This window comes from Molossus molossus, unplaced genomic scaffold (assembly GCF_014108415.1).
Source record: "Molossus molossus isolate mMolMol1 unplaced genomic scaffold, mMolMol1.p scaffold_m16_p_1, whole genome shotgun sequence".
Lineage (NCBI taxonomy): Eukaryota > Metazoa > Chordata > Mammalia > Chiroptera > Molossidae > Molossus > Molossus molossus.
In genome coordinates, this window is record NW_023425344.1 from 85,397,412 (window position 1) to 85,418,340 (window position 20,929).

Genomic DNA, 20,929 nt, shown 5'->3' on the forward strand with positions numbered 1-20,929 from the left:
TTCAGATGTCTGAAGATGAAATGGGTAACTAAAGGTCAATGCTCCTTTTCCTTTCCCTGGGCTTGATCTTTACATGGGCAATTTGGCATTTATTTCGGGGGTGAGCAGTTACTTTCTTTCCATTTTAGCAGAAACACTCATTATCCACAGGAGTAAAATAGTTCCTAGAGTTGGTTATTAGGTGACATAAATCAAGGGTGCTCACTTTGGGTCCCTTTATCACCACCACCAAAGAACAAGTATTAACTCAGCGCTGAGGTATGTACGAGCATCAAAGGCGGCGATTTAACAAGTCAACACTCCGTCCACATCTTACCTGGAGCCCGCGGCCTTTCGGAAGAATGGCCTGTAGGCAGCCAGACCCCAGAGCACTGACCGCCCCGCCCCGCTGCGACTCGGGGACCGAGCCCACGCTTCGCTGCTATGGGCCCCCCCCAACTCCAAGGCGGAAGGCGGCAGCCCGCTCCAGCTCACGTGGGTCCGGACGCCGCGCTCGGACGCTCGAATGCCGTCCCCGCGGCTTCCGCCAATGAGCTGAGCGGGCCGCGGGTCCCGCCCCGTCTGCGGTGACGTCACGGTCGTGCGCAGGGAGGCGGGGCCGCCTGGTCCTCCACCCCGGGAGGTCCGCTGACTGTCGGAGTGTCACTGCCGAGTCTTCGTCGGATCTACACGCCGTCAACGTCACTGCCCTTCACCTCTGCACCATGGCTTTCGTGACCAGGCAGTTTGTGCGCTCCGTGTCCTCTTCGTCCACGGCCTCAGCCTCGGCAAAGAAAATCATCGTCAAGCACGTGGCGGTCATCGGCGGCGGGCTGATGGGCGCCGGTATTGCCCAGGTGAGCCACCAGCGGCAACGCACTCGGCTCGCTTCGCTGCCCACCTGAGATGAGAGCATTGGCGGGCTGCGACTGGTCGGGTGACCCGCCGAGAAGCCGGGGTCCGCGGAAGACCCGGGAATTTCCACCTCGCTCCTCCCCCGTATAGTCGAAATGTCTCGTCCCTGGGCCTGTGCGCGCTTGTTCCCCAAAGATCTAGTGTCTTGGGGCCGAGCCTTAGTTTTCTACCCTAAATCCGAGCCGCCCGCAGGGCCCGATGAGGGCTGGGTGGAATGTGTTAGTGGATGCATTTGGAAATGGATCGTGCAGAGAGAAGATAGTATTGTGTGTCCAAGATTGAGACATAACGTGCTTGCTTGCTGCTTTGCTTCGAGAGACCTGAGATTTTTTAGATTTATAAAAACTTTGTAAGAGCAGTTTTCTGCTCCCCTAAAGGGTCTCCTTTCAGCCTCCCTTGTGTTTCCTTTGCTTGCTGGGTTACAAAGAATAGTAGTAGTCACCACTTTTGTATCACTTTGTAAAGTTACTTAATCAGAGCTTGAGTGACCCTATGAGTCCACCAAAGGTGGCACGAGGCAACTTTGACCTTTGACCCAGTGCCCTCTTTGCTGAGAACCGGGCTATTTAAGGGCTTGGAGAAAGTGGGAGGGGAACATAAAGGGGCTAAGGGCCTCAAATCTCAATGTGCATGTTCAAGACTGCCATGTCCCAGCCAAGTTGTGGCTCAAGGTCAGTGGTGCAATTGACTACCTGGATACTGTGATATTTGCATCTTATTTATTTTTTGTAAAGTCCAACTCAGCCTGGCGGGTGTGGCTCAGTGGTTGAGCATTGACCCTGCACCTAGAGGTCACCTGTTCGATTCATGCCCAGGTTGTGGGACCGATCTCCAGTGGGGTGCCAGTCGATGTTCTCTCTCATGGATGTTTCTATCTCTCTCCCTCTCCCTTCCTCTCTCTCTAAAATCAATAAAGAAAAAAAAATTTTTAAATAAAGTCCAGCTCATATTGGAGACCTTGATTTTCAGATCCTAGTTTATTCTTAACATTTCAGCCCTTTGCACCTTGTATTGTTGAAGGGGAGACCATTATCTACCTTTTCTTAGTGGAGTACTCAAATGCAGTGGCTACATTCATGAAAGAGTTTCTTTTTCAGTGAAATCCATATTTTCATGCTTGCTCTTTTAAAAATCTTTTGCTATTATTATACTTAATTTTCTTCTCCCTGCCAATTTTTTGCAACATATTTATTTGATTGCATTTTCTCCTAAAATCTGTATTTCATTAACATTTCATCCTTCTAACTTCTTAGTTTTCTCTTTCTTTCTTCTGAGATCATGTTTTTGGATACACATTGCCCTTTTTATTGTTGATATCTTGGCTGCTAGGTTATGGTGTCCCCTTAATCTGTGTTCTACATGAGATGTGAGGATTAAGTCTCTTTAACTTAAAAGTTCCAAACATTATACTACATTATAGGATACTCAAGAGAAAGTTTAGTTTGTGCACACTTGTATTCCCCTTCTCCACCAAAAATATCCCTTGGCTGTGAGAGTGATTTGTTGTGGGAAGGTATAAAATTATGTATTTGGCCCTAGCCGGTTTGGCTCAGTGGTTAGAGCGTTGGCCTGTGGTCCCGAGAGACCGGGGTTCGGTTCCCGCTAAGGGCATGTACCTCGGTTGCAGTTTGTCCCCAGCCCTGGTTGTGTCATGCAGATGGTAACCACTCAATTTGTCCCTTTCACATCGACATTTCTCTGTCTTCCTCCCTCTCTCTCCCACTCTTTCTGAACAAAAAAATGGAAAAATGTCCTCGAGTGAGGATAAAAAAAATAAATAGTGCATTTGTTTAAAACATTTAAACTAGTCCTGGCCCTTGTGGCTCAGCAGTTAGAGTGTCGGCCCGAAAACCAAAGGGTCACAGATTTGATTCCTTGGGTTGCAGGTTTGATATCTTATGGTACCTGGACAGGGTATATGAGAGAAGCAACCAATCAATGTGCCTCTTAGCAATGTTTCTCTCTCTCTCTCTCTCCCTCTTTCCCTTCCACTCTCTCTAAAAATCAATAGGAACAGTATTCTCCAGTGACTATTAACCAAAAACAACAACAACAACAAACACACATTTAAACAACGTCTTAAGGACAAGATATTATGGCCTTAAGCCTCCAATACCAATATAGGAAATGGATCCAGAGACTATTGTTAATGGTGCCTTGAAGACATCAGTGGAAGAGGATTAGACACCAAATAGAAAGCATTATTTCAGGTTGCTCAGTTCTTGGAATGCTGTTATTATTTGCTATCTGTTATTGGCCAGAAAAGGGTGTTATGTTGTACAATAAGGCCCAGAGGTAGCTCCTAAAATTATGGCTATGGTATTGGAGCTTTCATCTGAGAAAGGAGGGAGGAGATTGAGACTGATGGGAACACAGACTTGTGTATCAAATCCTTGAGTAGTTGGACCAGGGAGTGTTTTTTGAAACTTAAAGGGGAAAAAAGAGAGCTGTTTATCCCACAGGTTGGAAATATAATGGAACTATCATTCCAAAAGTTGAAATGGTGGACAGTCATAAGGAACAGTAAGTAGTTCCATTCTTTCAGAGCAAGGTTTATGAGTGCCTCGTCCACTTTAGATGACAGCTCTAATCCTGTGGAGGAGAACCGTGCTTTCCTGCAAAGCATCTATGTGCTACTTTCAGCCAGTAGGTTGGTAGGTTTCAGCAGTTTAGCTGATCCATTTTTGCACTCAACACTGAGTCATATGGTTTTAAGCAGTATTACTTCATTCTTCATGCTCCTTGACCTGCAGCTTTTGGTACAGGGTAAATCTGTTTTGCTTATTGAGCACTACAGACAGTAGTTGATGTGTTTGTAGATTGGCTCCAGTTCAATATGGGGAATTGGACGGCCTATATGCTGGCTCTGCTTCACATTGGCTGTGTTAACATGGGAACATTACTTAACCTCTGTGCCCTCTAATCTGTGACTAGGGCTAATACTAATACCAGCTTCACAGGAGGATCTAGACTCTATATTCTAGAGGATTGAATGAATTAGCCCATGTCAGGCACTTAGCACAGTGTCTAGCTCGTAATAGGAGCTCCCAAAGAGTTAGCTTTCTTTATGATTATTATCTTCATTGCAGTTATGCTTGTCATTTTGTCCTTCTCTCCTCATACTACTCCCATCTAGCATCTTTGCTGCTGAGGTAGGCCTGTAATGTTTAGATGGAGAAGATTGCTTGTGATTCTGTTCTATTTCACTTAATCTTGATGGCAAATGCCAGTTGACCTCTGAAAAGAGGGAAGGCATTTCTTGTCCTCCCCCTATTGTATTGTTAGTTCTCATAAAGCTCTTTTTCTTTTTAACTTTTCACCCGAGGACATGCCGAGAGAGAGAGAGAGAGAGAGAGAGAGAGAGAGAGAGAGAGAGAAAGGGAAAGGGAAAGAAACATCAATCAATTGGTTGCCTGGGCATGTGCCCTGACTGGGAATCTAACCGGCAGCCTTTCAGTCACAGGATGACACTCCAACCAACTGAGCCACTCTAGCCAGTCAGTCCTCATGAAGCTTTAAAAACAAGCACAGCCCTGGCCGGTTTGGCTCAGCGGTTAGAGCGTTGGCCTGCTAAGCGTCGGTTCCCGCTAAGGGCATGTACCTCGGTTGCAGTTTGTCCCTGGCCCTGGTTGGTCGTGCAGGTGGCAGCCACTCGACGTGTCCCTTTCATGTCGATGTTTCTCTCTCTCTCTCTCTCCCCCTCCCACTCTATCTGAGCAAAAAATGGAAAAATGTCTTCGGGTGAGGATTAAAAAAAAACAAACCACAAGCACAAACTAGCATCTGAGGTAGGCTACTAATTCACATTTAGCTTCACTCTCCTGAACTCTTTCTGAATTCGTTTTAATTTTAATCAAGGTGTAGTTCTGTTTAAAATCTTTTTTGTTTCCTTTTTATTGAATTTATTGGGGTGACACTGGTTAACAAAATTATATGGGTTTCTGGTGCACAATTCTAAACATGTCATCTGTACACTATATTGTGTGTTCACCCCAGGTCAAGTCTCTGTTCACCATTTATCCCCTCTATACCGTCCACCACTTCCCCCTCCCCACCCCCACCCCGGCAGACACCACACTGTTTTCCATGTTCATGATATATATATTTTTTTATTGTTTTTGCCATATGTTCCAGTTTATGCTGAGTAGGATGGAAAAAAATTAAGTAGATTTTGTGGGAGCCTGATACATTTCTTGACCAATTAAGCAATTTAAGACTAGTGCAGTCTGTGCTTAATTACAGTTGATCAGAACACAGGGCATTTATACATATCTGTTCTCCAAGAGTGTCTACTTTGCCTGTCATTTCTTTTGTTTATTTTAAATTTTAAAAAATTGCTTAGGCTGCAGGTTAATATTTAAGTAAGGTTAACTTGTTTTTTGTGTTTGCCCATTATACACTTCTGACTTGGTTCTGATTGCCAATTTGTTTTCAGCTGGATACTTGGGCTGGCAAAGAAGCTTACAGCATCAGATGACCCCTGAGTGGGGATCAGGTTGTTTTTTGCCTTGTAAAGGAGGAAAAAAGGGAAGAAGGATACTAACTGTGCTTTTCTTCAATTTATAGAATGAGTTCTTTCTAAGTTTTGTTTGTCCATTATCTTTCTTCATATAAGGGGCCCAGAGAGAGAGCTTGTAGCTTTCATTAAGAAACTGGTGAGGACTCGGTGAGCTCCTTGGGCATGGCATTTCAGAGGCCGAATTTCTCTGGGCTCTGGTTGATACAACCTTATTCTTAGTGCTCCACACTTCTTCGAGGAAGTGAAAAAGTTTGCATCTTTAAGCGGGAAAGGCTGGGTTCTTCTCACTTAAAGCTTTTTGGGAGGGGGTCCCCCTCTTAAGAAGCAAAAAGGGCACATTTCTGCGGAGAGCTCCTTAGGCTACCAAAACAAAAGAGGGGGCAACATTCTGAGCTACAGATGAAAGTTCCTGACATTTGTGACGCTTGATGAGGACTCACGTGGACCCAAAAGCTTCTCCCCGGCCACTAAATTTGTTCACCTTTCTCTGCCCCCAGCTCTGGATGCCGAATAGAAGAGGGATTGGAGTTGTTCTGTATTGCTTAACTTTATTCTCTTTGTTTGGCAATGAGTTCATCTTTTACGAAATTTGCTTGAAAACAGTGCTGTGGCCTGGGAGAGGTTTTGGAATCATGGGAGTCGGGCACAATCTCTCCTTGTGACTGTTATTTTTTGTTTGTTTTGTTTTTATTAATTTATTGATTTTAGAGAGAAAGAGACATCGATTTGTTGTTCCACTAGTTTATGCATTCATTGGTTGATTCTTGTATGTGCCCTTACCCGGGACTGAACCCCCAACCTTAGTAGTTCAGTTGGTTGGAGGTCCCAACTGAACTACCCGACTAGGGCTCCTTGTGACTGTTCTTATAGAGGAAATATTTTTATTCCCAGGTATGAATTTCCTCCTCAAGGGTATGGAATATATTTGTCATGATGTTCTTCCCTCGTTTCCTGTATTGTTGCTCACTTTTTTATTGGGCTGTTCTCTGCTCTTTGTGACATACTGGGACAGTAACCCAGCTTCTGTCAGCATATTAGTTACTGCACTTGGGGTGGGGCTGACCAGCAAAAAAAAAGGACATGGAATACCTTTGGACACTGTAGAGCAGAAATGACACCTCAGTTGGGTTTGAGTTTTCTCTGCCATGTGCTGGACCCAGCCTCACTGTTATCTGTCCCCTGCTTGAGTTTCTAATTACTTTTCCTCCCCCTTATTCCTTCTCCCCATATCTTCCTTAGGCACACCCCTCTCTGCCCCGCTCTCCTGGGACCACAGGAAGATAGTACTGCTGCTCTCTGTTCTGGTCCTGCCCCTGGGTTATGATAACGATGCAGTAGAATGGTTTCTGGTGAATGGTGGTCTAATGCTTGACAGTGAGCAGGCTGTGAGGTACCTGCTAGAGTTTGGATTCCAGCCCTTCCTCTTCTGGCCCTGGGAACCTTGGGCGCGTCATTTAACCCCTCTCTGCCTCTACCCCTTATCTGGGAATTAAGATACTTGCTTCACAATGTTTTGAGAGTTGAGCTAAGTGCTTTGAGCCATACTAGTGTGTTCAGTGGTAACTGTTCAAAAAATGCTGTTATATAGAGCCATCAGATCTAATCTGGTGACTTCTCTTATTTTAGATTCTCTTAACTGTCTTGAAAGATATTTAATAGGGAGCTTTGGAGAGTAAAAACAAGTCTAAAGATTTTTAAGACTAATTATGTGGATTGTTAAGAAAAATCTTAGTGTTCCATTTAGACATTTTGGGTATTACAAAGAGTTCATACTCATAAAGCATTTACAATGGGGCTTGCCACTTTAAAAATTCTGCAAATTGAACACTTTTTTTGTTCAAAGTACTTGATGTTTTCGTCATTTCATGTGACCATTATAATAATCACTCCTGCAGAGATGATACTGGGATCAAGGGTCAGCTGCAGAGCTGGGCCTGGGAATCTGGCCCCTCAATTCCTGTTCATCTGGCAGGAGATCCCTGAGGCTGAGATAAGCACAGTTCTGCCTGCACCTTTGGCCTCCACTGTCTCCTGGGAGGTGTGGTCTCCACGGACAAGGGGCTCCTTCATGGCATTCTGGAATCCACATACCAACCTGACCTCGCCTCGGTTTTAGACAGAGTTAGAGTCACCTGCTGATCGTCTCTGTTTGGGTGCTCTGCTGCCATTTGCTCCCAACAGACTCCAGTCAGTTGCCGAATCTCATCCAACTTTTCCAGAGAATTTCCTCCTCCTCTTCTTACCATTGTTGTTCTTCCAGCCATGTGCACTCTGAAGATAGGGTCGTGGTCAGGTCTACCCCACACTGAAAAGGACTCAGGCTTTCCTCCTTGAGGAGGGTGCTCCCCTGCGCTTTCCTTTGTGAGTTCTGGGCCAGGCATTATTGCCTGGATTGTTGTGGGAACCTGTTAATTAGTCCTTTTCACTAAAACTCCACTCATCTTTACAAACATTGCCATATTAATCTTCCTAGGGAGCAGTTTGTATTTGTAGCTCTCCTCTGTCCAGAAAGGATCCATTGACAGAGGTTCTTAAATATAACTAAGACTTGGTTGATGCCATTGATGTGTCCCCTTATACCTTCCTTTTTCCAGAATTTGTGGGAGATGGGAGGGGAGAGTCCTGGAAAAGAAGTTATTTTCTCTGGACCACAGGCCGACGCTCTAACCGCTGAGCCAAACCGGCCAGGGCAGAAGTTATTTTCTCTACATTATCAAACCCAGAGGATTACTGAATTTTATTAAAATTGTGTGTTTAACAGACTTCTTATCTAAAAATGAAGACACATTTTCTTGGCTTTTTTGAAATATAAAAAATCTAAGTTTATATAAATAGGCTAGCCAAGGAATTCATCTGTTTTAAAATAAGCCAGCTGACCGTAGTGGTGACAGTGGAAAGCCTCAACAGAATGCCTCTCCTGATTGTTCAAGCTTGTGGCGATACCTCGTGCTGGTGGCAGAGTTCACGGTATTGCACAACCAGAGTAATATAAACCCAGAGTTGCCGGCTCTGAGAGGTGTAACTGATTTATGACTTTTCTCCTCCCTGGATCAAATCATGAGAACCCAAAACCAGGCCTTGTTGGCAAGGCAGAGCAACCTCTGGGGCACAGCAGCGTGGGGCTCACTGACTGGGTGCCCTTGTTCTGGGGATTGGGAGGAAGTTGGAATTCCAGCGTGGCAGACAGTTTGTGTAACTTTGCAGTCTTCCTGACAGAATGTAATGTTGATGAAATGCACCCCTCCTGTAGTGTTGGGGCCCTTGGGACACCTCACTAGACCAGTTGAAGTAGTTCTTACAAATTCACCGTTCAGAGAAGCTGGTTCCAATGGGGTGACACATTTGTAAAAATACAAGCTAGTGTGCTTCTGCTGGGCATGTTTACTTGGCCCTGTGGCTAGAGTACTTGGGCTTTGACAAGTGTGCTATTCACTGGGCCTATTTTTACAGCTCTGAATCAACCTTGTCTAAAAATATTTCTCTCTGGCTAAGCCTGTCTTCTACCAAGGCTAGAAAAGTCAAGAAGCTGAGGATATAACCTTCAAATAAAATGTTTTCCATTGCAGATTGCTTGTCCTCAAGGTCTTACAGTGTGTAGGTCACTGTCATATAAAACGAGTTCTCAATGGATTGATTTAAATTATGATCATTCAAGTTAAAGTGTGAGGAAGAGTCTTTTTTTTTTATTTTCAATCCTCACCCAAGGATATTTTTACATTTATCTTCAGACAGAGGGGGAGGGAGGGAGGAAGGGAGGGGGAGAGAGAGAGAGAGAAAACATCGATCTGAGAGAGACACATCGATTGGATGACCCCAACAGGGGATGAACCGCAACTGAGGTACGTGCCCTTATCCAGAATCAAACCCGGGACTCTGGTCCACGGGCCGACACTCTAACCACTGGGCCAAACTGGCCAGGGCAAGTCTTTATTTATTGTAAAAATAACAGATGTTTATGGGAGGAGGAAAAAACCCCCTATTCCTTTTTGTGGTCCACTCTTCCACTACCATCTCCTTCTTAGAAAGTTGGAATAAATTGGGTGGTACTGTTGCATAATTCAGGAATGAGTGTGATTGGTAATCTTGCATCCAAGACACATGAAAGAATTTCCTAAGTAAGAGCCCTCAATAAAATAACTATGTTCACATTGTGAGGGGAGGCACTCAGTTACCCTGATGAAAACAGCTCTGGACCTTCAAAAGATCTAGTCTCATCTTGCCTTTTCCATCAGATGTATTTGATGTCACCTTTTCCTGAGAGCCCACCACAGCCAGGCGGGGTCTAGGTACTCAGCAACAAGGATGAATGACATGCAGTCAGGAGCCTGCAGTAAAGGAGTAGAAGAGAAGGCGGGGGAGGGGGTGTCCAGGTACTTAGCAGACAAAGATGAATGTTGTAGTCAGGAGCCTGCGGTAAGGGAGGAGAGGTGGCGTTTTAACAGGTGATCTCACACATTGTGATGGGTGCAATAGTGAGGGTATGTGGGGCCATTATTGTAGGAGCATGAGGGACACCTAGCCTGGGGCTGAGAGGATCTCGGGGTGAGGATGCTTGCCACGTCCTCTTCCAACCACATTCATTGTCTGACAAAGTCCGGATATGGAGAAGAAAGCTTTAAGAAATGCATCTTCTAGGAAGAGGACGTAGCATAGGGGTGGGATTAATCGGTATTATGGGAATTATAATAATTATTATTCTACTATATGACTAACCTAGAAATAACAAACAAGGTATCTGAAATCATGCCTCTTCAATTAAATTCTGAAGAAACTCCAGCTTCACCTGAAACAGTCACCACTGCATGTCCAGACTGTCTTAATAATTTACTAATTCAATTAGGTAAAATATTTCCCCCGAAAGTCCCTAATAAACAATTCATGGATGAATTATGACAGGTAGAACTAATGGAGGCACCTTATACTCCTGTGCCTCCTCCCCAGATAGAGTATTTCAAGAGAATAAAAGAAAATTATATCGACCCCTACCCACTGCTCAAGGCTTTCCTTATATAGCTTATTGGATAAAAGGAAAACTTTTATCCCCACCTAGAGGGGCTAGAAGTATACAAAGGATTCCTGACCCTCCCTTGCCCTTTACAGGAGCATATAATGAAGATAGATTAAGAATAGTTAGCAAAGATGGACTACATGTTCCTTATGCAAGCTTGCCTTCATGGAACGTTTGGCATGCCAAGGTCCCTCTTGGTGTTTACGCACAAGGGGACAAAAGAAATCTCAATCATTGCAATTGAATAGGTTTTATAAGAAATGTTGTCCTGAGTTAGTTAGGGAGGTAAATAAAAAACTAGCTGATCTAAAAACTTAGAACTAGATTTTAAATAAAGGTCAACTATTAATTTCAGGCAAAGGGCCTATAGAAAACTGTCTCACCTTACAGGTTACTCTACTCCCTTCTTTGTATCCATAAACATAAAAAGTTATAAATTAATTCTGATAAAAATGAAACTAATATCCTGGTACTATGGAATGTAACTCCCTGCTTCTTTAAACGCAAAGGTTAAATTTATGCCCAAAAAGAAAGCATAAAGCACATAGAAACTTGCAATAAATTGGAACTGTCACACTTCCTCTGAGTCGTGTAGTCATCTGTCTCCCAGCGCCGACACCTTACCACCTTCGGGACCCCCTGGATCCTGCTGCAGCTGGATTGCAGCAGATGCTTGGGGGGTTACTCAGGCTTATTTAATGAGGTGAAGTTGGGGCAAAAGTGTGGACTGCAAAGGCCTGGAGGTGAGGGGCAGTAGCAGATGCAGGGAGCTATAGATGTTGTGGTGTGGGAGTGTCGGGCAACAGTGAACAGTGTGTGGAGGGGAGGTGAATCCCACCCTAGAGAGCCCTGCTTACCATGTGTAGGAACTTAAGTTTCACTCTACGGTTGTGGGGAGCCATTGAAGAGTTTGATGGAGTAAGCATTATAGACAGAACTACCTTTTACAGAGTTACGTTTAGATAGAACACTAGTGCCTGCATGTGATCTTAGGTGAATAATTTTTTGCTTTAGTTCCTGTTTTTTTCTTAGTAAAATGAAGGTATTGTGTTGAATCAGATCAAATATTTTTTATTGTGGTTAAAAATACATAAATAACATAAAATTTATCACATTAATCATTTAAAAATGCACCGTTCAGTGGCATTTAAGTACATGCACATTGTTGTGAAGCTATCATGGTCATCCATCACTAGAACTCTCTTCATTCTACAAAACTGGAACTCCATACCCATTAAACATTAACTCACCATCTCCCCTCTCCCCAGCCCCTGGCAAACACTGCTTCACTTTCTGTCTATGAATTTGAGTGTTCTAGGTACTTACTTCATTTAAGTGGAATCATACAGTAATCGTTCTTTTCTGACTGGCTTATTTCACCTAATACAATATCTTCAAGGTCCATCTATGTTTTAGCATGTGTCATGATTTCCTTCCCTTTCTAAAAATTTAGTATACTTGCCAATATAACATTGTGTTAGTTTCAGGTATACAGCATAATGATTCAATATTTGTATATATTGAGAAATGATCACCATAATAAATCTAGTTAACAAGTGTCACCATACATAGTTACTTGTGTGCATGCATATATACCACATTTTCTTTATCCATTCATCCATTGATGGATGCTGAGGTTGCTTCCATATCTTGGCTGTTGTAAAGAGTGCTGCAATGAACATGGAAGTACATATGTCTTTTTGAGTTAGTGCTTTCTTTTTTGGATAAAAAGTAGAATTGTTGGAGCATATAATAGTGTTTATTGTTAATTTTTTGAGGAATCTCCATACTGTTTTTCATGGTAGCTGCACCAATTTTCATTCCCATCAAGAGTGCACAGGGATTCTCTTTTCTCCACAGCCTCTCCAACACTTATTTTTTTACATTTTGATAATAGCCATTCTGACAGGTGTGAGGTTTTACACCATTGTGGTTTTATTTGCATTTCCCTGATGATTAGTGAGATTGAGCACCTTTTCTTTTTCATGTACCTCTTGGCTAACTGTCTATCTTATTTGGAAAATATCTGTTGAGTTCCTCTGCCTATTTTTAAATTAGTTTTTTGTTTGTTTGTTTTTTGTTTTTGTTTTTTTTTGTTTTTTGGTGTTGAGTTGTATGAGTTATTTTTATATCTTGGATAATTAACCCCTTATCAGATATGTGATTTTCAAAATATTTTCTCCCATTCAGTATGTTACCTTTTCATTTTGTTGATGGTTTCATTGGCTGTGAAGAAGCATTTTAGTTTGCTGCAGCCTACTTGTTTATTTTAATTTTTATTGCTTTTGCTTTTGTAGTCAAATCCAAAATATCATCACTAAGACTGATGACAAGGACCTTGTCTCCTGTGTTTTTTTCTAGGAGCTTAATGACTTCAGGTCTTACATTCAAATCTTTGATCCATTTTGAGTTAACTTTTGTGTATGGTATAAAATAATGGTGCAGTTTCATTCCTTTGCATGTGGCTATACCAGTTTTCCCAACACCATTTATTTTATTTTAGTTTTTTTTTTTTAACTTATCTTTATTATTGAATATATTACAGATGTCTCCCTTTTTCCCCCACTGACCTCTCTCCTCCCTGCTCCCATCCTCCTCCTGCCTCCCCCACACTATTGTCTTTGTCCATTGTTTATGTATATATGTCCATAAGTTCTTTGGTTTATCTCTTCCCACCTGCCCTCCCCCCATTCCCTTTGAGGTTCATCAGTGTAACAACTAATTTGTACTTCTTAATTTTTTCATCTTTTTTACCCATCTCCCTAGTCCTCTCTCATCTGGTCTATGAGTTTGTTTCTGTTCTACTTGCTTATTTTGTTTGTAGATTCAATTGTTGATAGATGTGTATTTATTGCCATTTTATTGTTCATATTTTTGTTCTTTTTCTTCAAGAAGACCCTTAATTTCATATAATACCTGTTTGGTGGTGATGAACTTGAGCTTTGTCTTGTCTGGGAAACTCTTTATATGTCTATTGATTCTAAATAATAGCTTTGCAGGATAGAGTAATCTTGGTTGTAGGTCATTGCTCTTTTTCACTTTGCATATCTCTTGCCACTCCTTTCTGGCCTGCAGAGTTTCTTTTGAGAAACAGCTGACAGTCTTATGGGAGCTCCCTTGTAGGTAACTAACTGCTTTCCTGTGGCTGCTTTTACGATTCTTTCTTTGTCTTTAACCTTTTGCATTTTGATGATGGTGTGTCTTGGTGTGGGCCTCTCAGTTCATCTTGTTTGGGACTCTCTCTGCTTCCTGGACTTATGTCTATTTCCTCTACCAGCTAGTGAAATTTTCTGTCATTATTTTTTCAAATTGGTTTTCAATTTCTTGCTCTCCTCTTCTCCTTCTGGCATCCCCATGATGCAAATGTTGGTATGCTTGAAGTTGTCCCAGAGGCTCCTTACACTATTCTCATTGTTTTGGATTCTTTGTTCTGATTGGGTGTTTTTTGCTTCCTTATATTCCAAATCGATGGCTTGCTTCTTGGCTTCACCTACTCTACTGTTGATTTCCTGTAAATTATTCTTTATTTCAGTTAATGCATACTTCATTTCTGACTGTTTTGTTTGTTTGTTTGTTTGTTTGTTTGTTTGTTTGTTTGTTTTTAATGCTCTTGAGGTTTTCATTAAGTTCCTTGACATTTTCACTAGGTTCCTTGAGCATCCTTATAACCAGTGTTTTGAACTCTGCATCTGTCAGATTGTTTACTTTCATTTTGTTTAGTTCTTTTCCTGGAGTTTTGTTCTGTTCTTTCAAACAACTTGAACGAAAATGCAGATTGTTAGAAAATGCTTTCCATCAAATGATCAAAAGTCCCTAACAAAACACTTGGCTTCTCAGAGGTGAGCACTTTGATCCTCTATCCCATCAGCGTTGCTCCCCTAGTGATGAAAGGGAACTACCATTTAGAGTGCCATGTTGGGCTCTTTGATACATTTATTTCTTTATAGGCTGCTTTCTACCAACTCAACACCTGTGCTGTGCCTGTTCCAGACCGGGATAAGATAGTGATCAAAACAAAGCCCTGGCTCTCAGATAGCTTTCATTTCTTATAAATGATCACATTTAATCTTCACATAGCCTTTGGGGGGAGGCATTGTTACAGCAAACTGACAGTCTGGACATGAATGGGATTTGGAGCTAGGGCTGCCTGCATCCAGAGCTCCCATGCTGGCTGTTCCTGACCCAAAAAGGCATGGCTCAGTTTAAGGCAAGGGTGGGAAACCTTTTTTCTGCCAAGAGCCATTAAGATATTTATAAATTCATTCATGGGTCATACAAAATTATCAGCTTAAAAGTTAGCCTGCCATATTTGGTCAAACATTTAATTAACTTACCCCTAAGGTGATGGCTGGAACTGCTTCTCTGTGATGAGGTGTGTGATATTAGCTGGTATTGATGATGATGTTACTCGCAACTGCTTTCCCAGGTTTACGTCAGTCAATCTGGAGCACCTAGATATAGGACTTCTATTTAGCCCAGTTTCAGGTAGTTCTGAATCATGGTTGTTCTATAGTTTAGTTGTAATTTTGATGTGTTTGTGGGAGGAGTCAAGTACTACATATACCTATGCCACCATCTTGACTGGAAGTCTCCAACACCATTTACTGAAGAGACTATCCTTTCCCCATTGTATATTTTTGGCTGCTTTGTCATAAATTAATTGACAATATATGCATGGGTTTATTTTGCATTGATCTATGTCTCTCTTTTTCTGCCAGTACCATACTGTTTTGATTACTATAGCATTGTAATTTGAAATCAAGGCACATGATATCTCCAGCTTTGTTCTTTCTCAAGATTGCTTTGACCCTGAGGTCTTTCATGGTTCCATCCAGATTTTAGGATTGTTTGTTCTCTGGACCGCAGGCTGACGCTCTAACCGCTGAGCCAAACTGGCCAGGGTGGATTGTTTGCTCTATTTCTGTAAAAAAACACCATTGGAATTTTGATAAGGATTGCTTGAACCTGTAGATTACTTTGGATAGAATGGATATTTTAATAATATTAATTCTTTCAGTCTATGAAATATCTTTCCACTTATTTATGTATTTAGTTTTTCTTTTTTTTTTTAATCCTCACCCAAGGACATTTTTCCATTTTTTGTTCAGATAGAGAGAGAGAGAGGGAGAGGGGGAGAAAGAGAGAGAGAGAGAGAGAAACATCGACGTGAAAGGGACACATCGAGTGGCTACCACCCACATGACCAACCAGGGCCGGGGACAGACTGCAACCGAGGTATGTACCCTTAGCGGGAACTGAACCCGGGTCTCTCTGGACCACAGACTGATGCTCCAACTGCTGAGCTAAACTGGCCAGGGCTAGTTTTTTTCATTAATGTCTTATAGTTTCCTTGTAAGATGTCTTATAGTGTACAGGTCTTTTACCTCCTTGATTAAATTTATTCCTAGGCATTTTGTTTTTTTGTGTTTTTTTAAGGCAATTATAAATAGAATTTATAATTTCTTAGTTTTCTCTTAGTTTCTCTTTCTGCTAGTTCATTATTAGTGTAGTAGAAATATGGAATTCTTTAGATTGATTTTTTCTTCCCTTTTTAGGGAATAATATCCCAGTAGAATATTTTTAATGGAATGATATTTCATTCTATGTATATACCATGTTTTGTGTATCCATTCGTCATTGATGGATATTTGGGTTACTTCTACCTTTTAACTGTTGTGAATAATGCTTCTATGAACATGGGTGTACAAATATCTGTTAGAGACCTTGCTTTCAATTCTTTTCGGTATGTACCCAGAAGTGGTATTGCTGAATCATATGGTAATTGTTTTTAATTTTTTGAGGAATTGCCATATTGCATTCCATTTTGGCTGCACCATTTTACATCCTCATCAGCAGTTCACAGGGGTTTCAGTTTTTTCATATCCTTGCCAACACTCATTTCCTTTTTTTTTAAATAATAGCCATCCTAATAGATGTGACTAGTTCAGAGGTTTCTACACTATGCTTTGATGGACTTAAGAGTTTTCGTGAATCTCTTTGGTGGTTCCCATACTCCCCTTCCTTGACCTCTTTTTGCATGTTATTCTTCTGTTTGCATTCCTGTGAAGAAGGGTTTTACGGCTAAAAAATTTGGAAAGCCACCATACTGAATGATCTCTAGGGTATCTTCCTGATGGAAAAGTAGATGGTTTTGATTATCTATAACTAATAAATATGAACAGTAAATGCTTTTGCCCATCTCTGACATTGCAGTATTTGAGAAATGAAGGTGCTCCAGTTTCTCCACTGTGACAGAGAAGAAGCCTGTGTTGGGGGGAGTGAGCTTATATGTCTATGTCTAATCCTAGACCTGGTTCATACAGGTGCCCCTCAAGAGAGGGACACACACAGAGCCACAACTCCTCTGAGAGCAGATGGGGGCATATTTTCATGCTAGAGGAAATGCAGCATTCATCTGTTTTGAAGACACAGGGATGTTCATACTGCACAGTAGTTGTCTTCCAGCTTTCATTTTGCCTGGTATCTCAGCTAGCTGGGCCCAAAATCGGTTAATCTGCTCACCAAAATAACACAGACTTTTGTAGCATTTTTTCCACTTGGTAATTGACTAAAGACTTCGGTTATTAACTTTTTTTCCTGTCCTTTTCAAACTAATAATGATTTTTCTTAAATCTAAAGTAACTTGAAGGTTATGTAAAATTTGTTCTTTGGTTTATCTCTTACTGTGCCCCATCCCGCCATCCCTTTGAGGTTTTCATCTAACAACCAATTTGTACTTATTAATCCCTTCACCTTTTTTGCCCATCCCCCAAACCCCCTCCCATCTGGCAACCATCAGAAAGTTCTCAGTATCTATGAATCTGTTTCTGTTCTGCTTGTTCATTTTGTTTATAATAAGAATCAGTTGTTGAGAGATACGTATTTATTGCCATTTTATTATTCATATTTTTCTTCTTTTTCTTCAAGGAGACCCTTCGATATTTCATATAATACCACTTTAGTGATGGTGAACATTTTTAGCTTTTTCTTGTTTGGGAAACTCTTTATACATCTATCAATTCTAAACAATAGCTTTGCAGGATAGCATAATCTTGATTGTAGGTTGTTGGTTTTCATCACTTTGTATATTTCTTGCCATTCCCTCTGGCCTTTTGAGAAATCAGTTGACAGTTTTGTGGGAGCTCCCTTGTAGGTAACTAACTGCTTTTCTGTGGCTGCTTTTAAGATTCTCTCTTTGTCTTTAACTTTTTGCATTTTGATGATGATGATGTGTGTTGGTGTGGGCCTCTTTGGATTCATCTTGTTTGGGACTCTCTGTGCTTCCTGGACTTGTATGTCTGTTTCCTTCACCAAGTTAGGGAAGTTTTCTGTCATTATTTTTTCAAATAGGTTTTCAATTTCTCTCTCTCTTCTGCTTCTGGCACCCCCAGTATGCGAATGTTGGTATGCTTAAAGTTGTCCCAGAAGCTCCTTACACTATCCTCATTTTTTTGGATTCTTTGTTCTGATTGGGTATTTTTTGCTTCCTCATATTTCAAATCGATGGCTTGCTTCTTGGCTTCACCTACTCTACTGTTGATTCCATGTAAATTATTCTTTATTTCAGTTAATGCATACTTCATTTCTGACTGGTACTTTTTTATATTGTTGATATTCTCACCAAGTTCCTTGAAGTTCTCACTCAGTTCACTGAGCATCTTATAACCAGTGTTTTGAACTCTGCACCTAGTAGGTTGCTTATCTCCATTTTGTTTAGTTCTTTTCCTGGAGTTTTGTTCTGTTCTTTCTTTTGGGACATGTTTCTTTCTCTCCTCATTTTGGCTGCCTCCTTGTGTGTGCTTCTGTGTATTGGATGGAGTTGCTATGTCTCATAGGCTTCATAGGGTGGCCTATAGCAGTAGGTGTCCTGTAGGGTTCAGTGGCACAGCCTCCCTGGTTACTCCATCTGGGCCCTTGAGGTGCACCCCTCATGTGGACTGCCCACCCTTCTGTTGTAATTGAGTCTTGATTGTTATTGACACATCAATGGGAGGGATTTACTCTGGCTGATGAGCTGCAAGGACTGGCTGTGCCAACTGACCACTGACCTCTGACTGCCTTAGAGGATCTGTGCACGGGCCCACCATTCAGAGTAAGGCTTACTTCTGCAAGGCTCTGGTACCCACTGAGTCCACTCCTTGAGTGTGTCACTTGTGGAGGTGGTTGGGTGGTAGTGCTTCGAAGCTGTTCACTGGATGTGCTCCCTCTGGGGCAAGGTCAGCCACTGCCTGTGTTCTACCCAGGGTCACCAGGCATAAGCTAGCTACAAAGTGATCTGCAGATGGCTGCTGCTTCTTGGGCTGGGCTTGGAGGTGCCCAGGCAAAGCCAAGTTGTGAACCAGTGTTGGCTGCTTCTAGTGTCAGGCCTGGTGCCACTTAGTGAGAGGTATGGGGCTTACTGAGGCCAGATGTTGCTTGTTTTAGGGAATTTAGGAAAATCTGAAGCAGGAGCCAAGACAGGCCAATCCTCTGGTAAAGCCACTGGCAACAGCTTGGGTGGGCCTGAAAGTTAGGTTGGGCGCAGCCTCAAGGAATCACCAGGGTGACACAATTGGAGCAAGGTTGCTGGAGCCCAGATATGGCACCTATGTGCTGGCCCCATGGGAAAAGGGCTCACCAGAGGAACAACAGCCTTACCACAAGTCTGTCCAGGAGAAAGCTGCCTCTCCAGCTCTTGCCCTGATGCCAAGCAACTCAGTTCTTCCTCATATCTCTGGTGCCTTTCAAGCTGCCTCCCCCACCCTGGAGCCAGGAGGGTGCAAGTCTGAGTAAGTCCAAGTGCAGGCCCTTTAAGAGGAGCTGCCTGGGGCTCCAGCAGCCTCAGCCTTCCTCAGCCTCAGTTCCCACTGGTTTTTCCAGCCAGAAGTTATGGGGACGTCTCTTCCTGGCACTGGAACCCTGAGCTGAGTGCCTGGTGTGGGACGGGGACCTCATGTTCCTCATTGAGGACCTTCCCAGCCGAGGTGTCCTCCCGATTTTTATCTGCCACATGTGGGTGTGGGACCAGCCCTTCTGCGCCTCCGCCCCTCCTACCAGTCTCGATGTGGCTGCTGCTTTAATTTCATAGTTGTAGGACTTCCATTCAGCTTGATTTCAGGTAGTTTTGAATGATGCTTGTTCTGTAGTTTAGTTGTAATTTTGATGTGGTTGTGGGAGGAGGTGAGTACTGCGTTTACCTACATCGCCATCTTGACTGGATGTCGAAGTCATAGATTTTTAAACTAGAGCCTTTAAGCTTATTTTGAGGATCCAAATATCTACAAGATTTAAAATGATGTGCTTTTCTTTCATTGATAATCCTAAAATGTTAAGCATGTTCTGGATGATATGGACGGTTATTTTATCACTAGTGAGATCTGAGACATCAATGCCACTGTGTACACTTACATTCAGAGTACTATTTGTGCCATGTGAAGACATTGCACCTCTTTCAAGAACATTTGCCACAGGCTGAAGAAAGAAAACTTCTGGGAGAAGGGAGCAGTGTGACTGGTGCTTAATGCTGTGTGAGAGCTGTGAACTCCAGAGAGCTGAGCTTCCCAGTGGTTAACAGTGTATCCCATGTGTTCTAACATGTCAGCGAGATAACCAGAGACGCACAGGTGAATTATAAAGGAGCACTTTATTACACCCGCAGGCTGGGGGGTACAGCTTCCCCAGATCCTCAGCCCCCATTCTTCTTGCTCCGATTTTAAAGACAGAAGCCCCATTCCCCTTTTGCCCCCCCCCCCCAAGGGACCAGTACAATAGTGGGTGTGACAGTGATTACAGAAGTCAAAATTACAGTTATTCACTGGGCTCATGATTTGCAGTTTTCAATACGTGGAAACTGCAAATACCTCCCAACACGTGGGGCAACTATAACCTTAGGGCAAAATTCCTTTACTTCTAGGGGTAATTAACCTATTATGGGAAAAATATCGAGGAAGGTCCATTGATGATAAAAGGCTGGTAGCCTTAGCCTCGGGGCCCAGGTCACATGGAGACTGTCTTGATGAATAATTAGCTATAGGCCTAGTGTAACTGTGTGATGAATTTTCCTGTTCCAAATGTCAAAAATAATTTTATTATATATTTATCTATTGCAGGTTTTACTATCATAATTATCTCATCTTCAAGAGAACAAGCTACAGAACTGTAAAGTAACACTTCATTAAAATTGGCATTTGACGCTTGGAGAATTGGTTAATAAATAAAATTAAATGAGATACAATAGATAGGCTTGGTGTCTGTCACACGGGAACTACTCTAAATTATAGCTATTACTAGGGATGGCAAACCTTCATAGACTTTTTAAGGGATTTTTTTCTCTTAGAGGCTCTGGATTTCTCCCAGCATTATGGCCTGTGCAGAAGGAGGACAGGAAGTGGCTAGCTTAAGGTGGTGGGCGTGAGCCAGGAGCCAGCAGCTAACAAAATCAGTACAGGGCAAGGTAGATGCAATCATGGCCAGAGATCAAGGCTAGAAGAGAGCCATTTCAAGGGAAGGAACTAGAACATGACTGGGGA

General features: G+C 42.4%; 1 protein-coding gene across 2 annotated transcripts in view; it reads left to right on the forward strand.

The window, feature by feature from the left end:
- Positions 1-666: 666 nt before the first annotated feature.
- The window catches only part of HADH (hydroxyacyl-CoA dehydrogenase), a 49,356-nt gene continuing 29,093 nt past the window's right edge, over positions 667-20,929 (forward strand). The window contains exon 1 of one of the 2 annotated variants that reach the window (XM_036241079.1): positions 667-836. In XM_036241079.1, the coding sequence (XP_036096972.1) occupies positions 705-836 (132 nt within the window). In that variant the 5' untranslated portion in view covers positions 667-704. The remainder of the gene's footprint in view (positions 837-20,929) is intronic. The other variant, XM_036241089.1, reaches the window with a different exon arrangement.